The following is an 8,848-nucleotide window of genomic DNA, read 5'->3' as shown; positions in this document are numbered from 1 at the left end:
AGGGCGCAGAATCAGGTGAGCCCGTGGGGTTGTAGTGGAAAGGTAGTGGGGGTGTTGCGTGGTGTGGCCGCAGCTGGTCTGTAAGGAAGAGGTGGAATCATGTGCGGAGAGTGAGGTGGGACGTGGATGAATTTGGCCTCCAGATGGTTTCGTTATGAAAAGGTAGAATATCTGAGACTGGCTTCACAATTATCCAACGGAGTGAGAGTTGAGCAGAGTTTAGAGGAAAGAAGATTGACTGTGAGTGGATGCGTGTTGAAGCTGACTAATGTGTACGTAAAGCTTTCTGCTGTTCTATGTTTGTTTGATTGAAATTGTCTGTGATAAAAATATTTTAAAAATAAAAGAATGTAGAGAGTCTCTGAAACGGCTGCGGTGGTGAACAGAGAGAGACCTAATCGAAAGTACATAAAGGGCCAGCTGGCAGCAGGGAGGACTTGGTGGAATTGGAGTCCATGGATTTTTAGCGGGCCCTGTGAATGCATACTTTGACTTCTTTCCAGCAGCACCTAGCAGGTCGGGAGTGGCCAGAGAGCTGCCTGGATTCAGGCCTGGCTACCGTGGTGGAGAGAGCAAAGGGTGAAGGGGTTGAGGGCATCACAAGGTCTGGTGGAAATGAGGGACTGTGGTGTCTTGGTCAAGGGGGAGAGGCCGCGAAGATGGAGGAAAGCAGAAGGGAGAGCAGGGATCCAGGGTCCGGAGGGGCCAGGAACTGATGAGGGGGAGTTGGACGGGGAGGAGGATGCAGGTGGGGAGATCAGTGACTGAGTTATGAACTTACTGGTGGAGTGGTCTCTAGTGATGAGGGGCGACTGGGGCGTGGCCTTGAGAGTGGGACCAAAAGATCTGAGATTCTTTCTCCCTGAAAGGTCTATGATGGTGCCTGTGTTGAAAATGCTTTCCTGTTAGTTGTGTACACACATTTCATCTGTATCCCTGTTTCTTTTCTCCCTACAGAAACATACGAGGATTTTGATACCAGGATACTTGAGGTAGGCATGCAGAGTTAAATACCTGGTTAAGCCTTTGGAGAGGTTGGGGTGGGTGGGGCAGGGACAGGGCAAGAGGAATTGTAAGGGAAGGCCTTGGATGCGTGACTATTTCTGACACACAGATGATCTGGGTAAGGAAATTATGCAACGTTAATTTCAGTTACTTGACACTGGCTCTTCTGACTACTACCCTCTTTCTGGGGGGCTACCATTGAGGTCTCATGTTAGGGTGGTATTGTGAACTACAGAATTTGAAGATGAGGTTTAAATTTTCTCCTTCCTAAGGCTAAAGTAGCTTTGGGAGTCTATGTTTGAATATAAACCAGCTGTATCTAGCACTCTGTGCGGGAAGCTGGGATTGCGCGGAGCCTGGGCAGGGTGGAAAGCCTAGAGTTGTGGTGCATGTCTGGTTCTTGATGGGGAAATGGTCTCTGGGTTGCTCATGGGCCCTTGAAACTGAAGCCTGTGTCAGGTAAGCTATTGTCACTCTCCGGAGCATTCTCTAAAATAGTCAACTTCCCTTTGAGCTGGCACTGAACGCTCAATGTTAAATACTATGTGGAATAGTCATTTATTGAGTGTGTGATTGAGCCTCTGATTATCTGTATTGTTTCCTCAATATCAATTGCATTGTAGGATTTAAAATGTTAACACATTGTGTTTTTGGTATTCCCACTTACAGCTTTTGGAAGTTAATCTCTGAAGAATTTGTATATATGTGGGTGATTTTCTGTAAGATCCATGGAGGTGGATTCAAGCTCCCTTTTCTTTTAACCCCGTTTTATGGGATAAGAGACAGCTATGCACCAGAGAGTCAGCTGCCACGTAAGCAGTTTAGTTAACAGTTCAGTAGTTCCTGGCCTTTTTTGGTGGTTTTTCTTTTGGGGGGGATGGAGTGTGGCTCTTGTCACCCAGGCTAGAGTTGCAGTGGTGCGATCTCAGCTCACTGCAAGCTCCACCTCCCGGGTTCACACCATTCTGCCTCAGCCTCCCAAGCAGCTGGGACTACAGGCTCCCGCCACCACACCTGGCTAATTTTGTGTGCGTGTTTTTTTTTTTTTTTTTTTTTGAGACGGAGTCTCATCCTGTCGCCCAGGCTGGAGTGCAGTGGCTGGATCTCAGCTCACTGCAAGCTCCGTCTCCCGGGTTGACACCATTCTCCTGCCTCAGCCTCCTGAGTAGCTGGGACTACAGGCGCCCACCACCTCGCCCGGCTAGTTTTTTTGTGATTTTTAGTACAGACGGGGTTTAATCGTGTTAGTCAGGCTGGTCTCGATCTCCTGACCTGGTGATCCGCCTGCCTCAGCCTCCCAAAGTGCTGGGATTACAAGTGTGAGCCACCGCGCCCAGCTGTTCCTGGCCTTTTAAATACAAAGGAAAAAAATACATGGAATAAGCAGGTATTTCCAAATATGCTAATCCTTACATAGACACCAGTCCTGTGCTGGTTATGTCTATACACTGCACGTCATAATTTCTAAGGTGTATATTTTCCTCACATTTTATCATCTCTGACATTGGAATGCATCTTATAGTCAGTGATAAATTACATCAAAGTTTGTAATTACAAAAAGTTACATAGCAACTTTTTTCCTTCTTGTGATACATTCATTGAGATAGGGTATATCGAGATGTATAATGTGAAATACTCTTAAAGGTTTTCTCAGTTGAAGCTTCTCATAAGCCTGTGAAATGAAGAGAAAGTCTCGTTTCTGTTTTGTTCCTGAAACAGTCCAGGAGGAGGTTTCATTTGGAGAAAGGCTGCTGCTTGTGCTCAGGAGCTGGAGGATGGTGCGCCTGTGTCTGTGTGCACCTGTTCACCGTGTATGCCTGCAAGGAAGGTGGCTTCCTCCATTTCCCTCCTTCAGATTTTCTTAATGTGCAATATTTATGAGACATGTTGCCTTTTAGGTAAGAAATGTTTTCAATATGACAGCGAAAGAGGGAAGAAAGAAATCGGTCCGTGTCCTGGTGGCTGTGGGGAACGGAAAAGGAGCTGCAGGTGAATGGGGAGTGGTGGCTCCACAGTGGCAGTGGTGGGCAGGGACGGGCGTGACACGCAGGGACAGGCGTGGCACGGGGCCGTGCTGTGGAACCCATGGGCTCATGCTGCTGGCCAGGCTTTTTCTGCTGATTAAACCTTTTAGTGGTTTCAGTTCACAAAGCTTGTGGTAAGCCCTTGACTTCCCCTAGAAAAGAGAGAATAGACTGTACTATACTTGCCTTTTCCTCTGAGGAAAAGGAATATTATAAAAGGCTGAAGACGTTATTATGTATAATAGTGGAAAATGAGGGAGAAAAACACTAAATGTTCAACAGGGTCATGGTAATAAAAACAATGTAGCCATACGGTGTAATATTCTGTATCTGTTAAAGAATTATGGGAAATTACTTATAATGCTAAGTTGAAAAAAACAAAAGCTTTCTATAAGAGCTTATCAAATTCTAGTTTTGTTTTGTTTTTTTAAGTGTATTTATATGCCAAGAAAAGACTGGAAAACTAAACACTGTCAAGGTTAATAGTGTTTACTCCAATTAGTAGGTTTGCTGATTTAAATTTTCTCCTATGTATAGTTACCATAGTGGACACTTGTTTTTGAAATATATTCGTGTCTTTTGAAGGAAAGGAACACAGGAAAATGGCCTAGTTAGCCCATACTGAAGTAATGCATGTATATAGTATGTGGCCAAAGGAAACCAAGCCTTACAGCTACTTTTGTAGTTTTCCTAAATTTTATGTTCATATTATTATCACATATCTTTAAAAAAAATTTACACAAAGGAATCACATTATAGCTATCATTTTGCACCTTGATTTTCTTACATAGTATTATATTCAGAGATATTAATACTCAGATTAACATAAACATTCTCCTTGATTCTTTGCACTGTTTGCAAAGTGTTCCATTGTCCATGGATAAGTTTTGTAACCTTTTCCCTGTTGCTGAATATTTAGGTTGTTTCCAGAGTTTTACTAATTATAAAAAACAGTGTGGTTCATGTATATGTAATTTGTTTTACTGCTGCAAGTATATCAATAGGGGAAACTTCTTGCGGTGAAATTGCTGCCCCAAGGTTAGACATATTTTAAGTGTTGATAAATATTGCTAGATTGCCTCCCCACAAAAGGCTACATCCATGTCTGTGTTCCTCTACACCATCTCACCCTTGCCAGCTTCGGGTGTCATCAGACCTTACTGATTGTCAGTATGATCTGTGAAACAAATCTCTCAGTTTTGACTTTTATTTTTTAAACTGAGAGCTTGAACAGCCTTTTACATGTGTATTGGCTGTTGTTACTTCCTTTTTGAGATCTGTTGGTTTATGTGCTTTGCTCATTTTTCTATTGGGTGGTTATTATTTTCCTTATTGAATGGTATAAGCTCTTCGTGAGTTAAGGACATTAGCCCTTTGTCAGTCCGATATTTTGACTTAGGTTTTAATTTTTTTCCACACAGAAGTTTTAAGCTCTGTGGCAAATTTATCAGTCTTATATCACTACTGGGTTGTAAATATTAGTTACCACTTCGGGTTTGTGTCTTGCTTAGAAAGCCTCATTTGAAGATTATAAGTGTTAGTAAGTTTCCCCGTATTTTCCTCTAGGACTCCATGGTTTAGTTTGTTTTGTTTAAACTAGGAATTGGCATTCGCAGCCTCTTTCGTCCCAGGGCTCAGAGGTCCCATGTGTCTTATGGAGCAGTATTGTTTTATGTTATTTTCCCATGTATAATTTAAAAACAAAATACATTGTTAAAAACAAAATACAGTGGCAGCAAATAATGGCAGTATCTCTGTAACTGCTGGTAAATTGTGTTTCGTAGTGAAGTGTTCATAAACTATAAAGAGTCATTACTTTGGTTTCCTGGTTAATTAAAATCTGAATTCCATTTGAAGTTCCATTGAAATCATGGTTTTACTCTATAGCAGTGGATGTTTTTTCCCACCCTTTCTGATATTTTTTCCTTCCTGAGACAGGGTCTTGCTGTGTCACCCAGCGTGGAGTGCAGTCGCACCATCACGGCTCACTGCACTCTCAACCTTCTGAGCTCAAGTGATCCTGCAACCTCAGCCTCTTGAGTAGCAAGGATTACAGGCACCTACCACTATGCCTGGCTAATTTTTGTATTTTTGATAGAGACAGGGTCTCACTATGTTGCCCAGGCTCATTGTGAACTCCTGAGCTCAAGCAATCTGTCCATCTTGGCCTCCCAAAGTGCTGGGGTTATAGGCGTGAACCGCCGCACCCGGGCCCTTTCTGATTATTTTAATCTATCTTTAAATGTCCAAAGTGATTTGCCTAATTAATTTAGAACATATTTAGTTTTTTAAAAATTGAGCGTATTTTATCTAGCTGTTTTTAAAAGGCGGCATCTAACCTTGGATTTTATAAATACATCTAAATTTGTTATTTCCAGGATGCTTCAAAACTGATCTCTGTAACCTCATGCTTTGTTATTGTTAGTGTTTTTGTTCTGGTTTTGTTTTGAGACAGGGTATTGCTCTATCTGGAGTACAATGGTGCAGTCATAGCTCACTGTACCCTCAAACTCCTAAACTCAAGTAATCCTCCCACCTCATCCTCCTGAGTATTTGGGACCACAGTCATGCACCAACATGCCTGGCAAATTTTTTAAATTTTGTTTTTAATAGAGACAGAGAGCATTGCCGTGTTGCTCAGGCTGGTCTCAAACTCCTGGGCTCAAGCGATCGTCCCACCTCAGGCTCCTGAAGTGCTGAGATTACAGATGTGAGTCATCACACCAGCCTGTTACTGGTTTTGTATAGCAAGTCTTTTGTGGGTGGTAGAAAGATGAAGTGCTATGAAATATTGTAGGAGCAGAAACTTGAAATGTGGCGAAAACCACGTGGGCCAAATTTCTGTCTCTTTTCTTATTTTTGCTTTTTTGTTTAAGGTTTTGCTATTGGGAAAGCCACTGATCGGACGGACGCTTTCAGGAAAGTATGTGCGTTTTTTTCCTTTGTTGACACTCAGTAAAAGATTAGTAAGTTATATGCTGGACACAGTGGGAACCACAAAGCAATAATAATTTGTCCCAGAACCTTCCCATGAGGCTTGCTGTCAAGGGTTAATTAGCTCATAAAAATCAGTTTCAGAAGTACTTATATTTCTTTGCACCATTTTTTTAAATCAGATTTTTAATTGCCTAGCCAAGTTATGAGACAACTGTGAAAGTTTGAACGCTGACAGAATGTTTGAAGATACTAAGGGATTGTTAATTTTTTTTTTTTTTTTTTTTTTTTTTTGAGACATTGCCTCACTCTTGTCGCCAGGCTGGGGTGCAATGGTGTGGTCTTGGCTCACTGCAACTTCCGCCTCCTGACTTCAAGCGATTCTCCTGCCTCAACCTCACAAGTAGCTGGGATTACAGGTGCACACCACCAGGCCTGGCTAATTTTTGTATTTTTGGTAGAGATGGGATTTCTCCATGTTGGTCAGACTGGTCTCGAACTCCTGACCTCGAGTGATTGGCCTGCCTCGGCCTCTCAAAGTGCTGGGATTACAGATGTGAGCCACCACGTCTAGCCAGGAATTATTGTTAATTTTTTTAGGGGTGATAGTGATATTGTGGTTAAGAGTTTTAAAAAATAAGTCTTTATATTTTAGAAGTATATACTAACCTTTTTGCATAAGTGAATTTTAGTAATGAAACATTTTAAAGATATTTTGGAATCCTTGAAAAGATGTGAATTTCAACAATAGATTTAAGAAAAGCATTTTCCTTCTTTCAGGCAAAGAACAGAGCAGTTCACTATTTGCATTATATAGAACGATATGAAGACCATACAAGTGAGTGTTAATCTATTTTTTTTTTTAATTTGCAGGATTACATTTGTTAAAGTATGTGTGGTAATATATCTCTATAAGTATCTTTGTGTTTCTCTCTTACTACACTCTTACAAATACATGAAGTGTGAAAACAAATCTAAGAAGGTTACTAAAGTGAATGAAATCAGAGCTTACCATTTATCTTCGGTCAGTATGTGCTGGCTGTTGAGGCTGGTATAAGTTGCTTTGCGATATTTGCAAAGGCTTATTAAAGCCACACACCTAATCCTTCTGTGTTTATGTTTTTACCCTCCAGTATTCCATGATATTTCATTAAGATTTAGAAGGACGCATATCAAGATGAAGAAACAACCCAAAGGTAACTTTAAAACTCTTCCCATTTGTCGATGATAAAGCAGAGAAATTATAACGGGTCTATCCTCTCCTCTATTTTTGTTCATCTTTAGTTGAACTCATCTTGGAAACACCAAAATGTAAAGGCTTATGTTAGGTTTAAGAACGATGAGGCTGTTGGAGAAATAAGAATAGTCAAGGCACACAGGCTCCTGTGAGCACAGGCCTGTTCCAGAAAAAATTTACGTGGGGAGAGCACACTGGAAACAGGAGATAGCACCTGAGCGATTGGTAGGGTTTGGAGGAGGGGGAACATGAGTTCCTCATAGGGAATTCATTGATGCATTTAGGTGTTTCTGTTCTAACTTACTCAGGTCCAGGTGTTTACTGCTCATCACATTCTGATTGGATGCCTTCTGTGAGCTGGGTGCTGTGCTGGGCACTAGGGATGCTGCAGAGATGGCATTTCCTGTTCTGTGGACAAGCAGGCAGGCAGACAGAGTGCAGGGTCATGGGCTAGGGCAGTCATGCCTAGTGGTCTCTGAGTTGTAGGATTCTTGAACCTTCTGATTTGCATTTTACTGATTACATAAAATCAGTAAAAAATGATTTTATATAACTTTTGGTATTTAAATCTCAAAAAGTTTGAGTCAGAAGAGATAAAATGTTAAATTTTCATATCAAAGCTTCTAATACAACTTTGCTGGAGCCATGGCTTGGAATAAATCAGGAGAAAAAACCCTCAAATACAGAATCAGTTGTGTTAATGCACCAGAACCTGCCTTCTGCTTTAAAGCCATAATTAATGATTTAAGTGCTGGATAAAAACCACCTATTTTGTCTTTAGAAAAGGTGTTAAGTGGACTTCAAGGTTTAGATCTGTGCTGTCCCATACAGCAGTCACTAATCACTAGCCAGCCTAGCTATTGAGCACTTAACATGTGGCTATTGAGATGTGCTCTAATTGTCAAATACACACCAGAATTCAAATACCTAGTACAAAACAAGAATATAAAATCTCAAAAATATTATTGCATTGATTACATTTTAAATGATAATGTTTAGACATGTTGGGTTAATAAAACACGTCACTAAATAAACTTTTTTAAAAAATTGAAAAAATGTATCTGTGAGAACATTTAAAATTATGGCTTCTGCTTATGGCTTGGATCATACTTATGTTGAGCAGCGTGGTTTAGACACATTTATATCTGAATGAGTTTTGAATGACTGCTACAATTTATATTTTAAAAATAATTTCTCTGGCAAGGTCCCCATATGTTCATGTATTATATTCATGTTTTCTTTTTTTTTATACTTTAAGTTCTAGGGTACATGTGCACAACGTGCAGGTTTGTTACATAGGTATCCATGTGCCGTGTTGGTTTGCTGCACCCGTTAACTCATCATTTACATTAGGTATATCTCCTAATGCTGTCCCTCCCCTATCCCCCCTCCCCACAACAGGCCCCAGTGTGAGATGTTCTCCGCCCTATGTCCAAGTGATCCCATTGTTCAATTCCCACCTATGAGTGAGAACATGCGGTGTTTGGTTTTCTGTCCTTGCGATAGTTTGCTCAGAATGATGGTTTCCAGCTTCATCCATGTCCCTACAAAGGACATGAACTTATCCATTTTTATGGCTGCATAGTATTCCATGGTGAATAAGTGCCACATTTTCTTTCTTTCCTTTTTTTTTTTTTTTTTTTTTTTT

General features: G+C 40.9%; 1 protein-coding gene across 1 annotated transcript in view; it reads left to right on the top strand.

The window, feature by feature from the left end:
- The window catches only part of MRPS5 (mitochondrial ribosomal protein S5), a 28,376-nt gene that overhangs the window by 8,097 nt on the left and 11,431 nt on the right, over window positions 1–8,848 (top strand). Inside the window, exons 4-8 of the mRNA XM_017860465.1 lie at window positions 870–992; window positions 2,904–2,994; window positions 5,906–5,952; window positions 6,744–6,801; window positions 7,097–7,159. Of these exons, the coding sequence (XP_017715954.1) occupies window positions 870–992; window positions 2,904–2,994; window positions 5,906–5,952; window positions 6,744–6,801; window positions 7,097–7,159 (382 nt within the window). The remainder of the gene's footprint in view (window positions 1–869; window positions 993–2,903; window positions 2,995–5,905; window positions 5,953–6,743; window positions 6,802–7,096; window positions 7,160–8,848) is intronic.

Source organism: Rhinopithecus bieti, unplaced genomic scaffold (genome assembly GCF_001698545.2).
Source record: "Rhinopithecus bieti isolate Rb0 unplaced genomic scaffold, ASM169854v2 scaffold_54331, whole genome shotgun sequence".
Classification (NCBI taxonomy): Eukaryota; Metazoa; Chordata; class Mammalia; order Primates; family Cercopithecidae; genus Rhinopithecus; species Rhinopithecus bieti.
The sequence above is the reverse complement of the archived record's forward strand: the minus strand, read 5'-3'. Positions and strand labels throughout refer to the sequence as shown.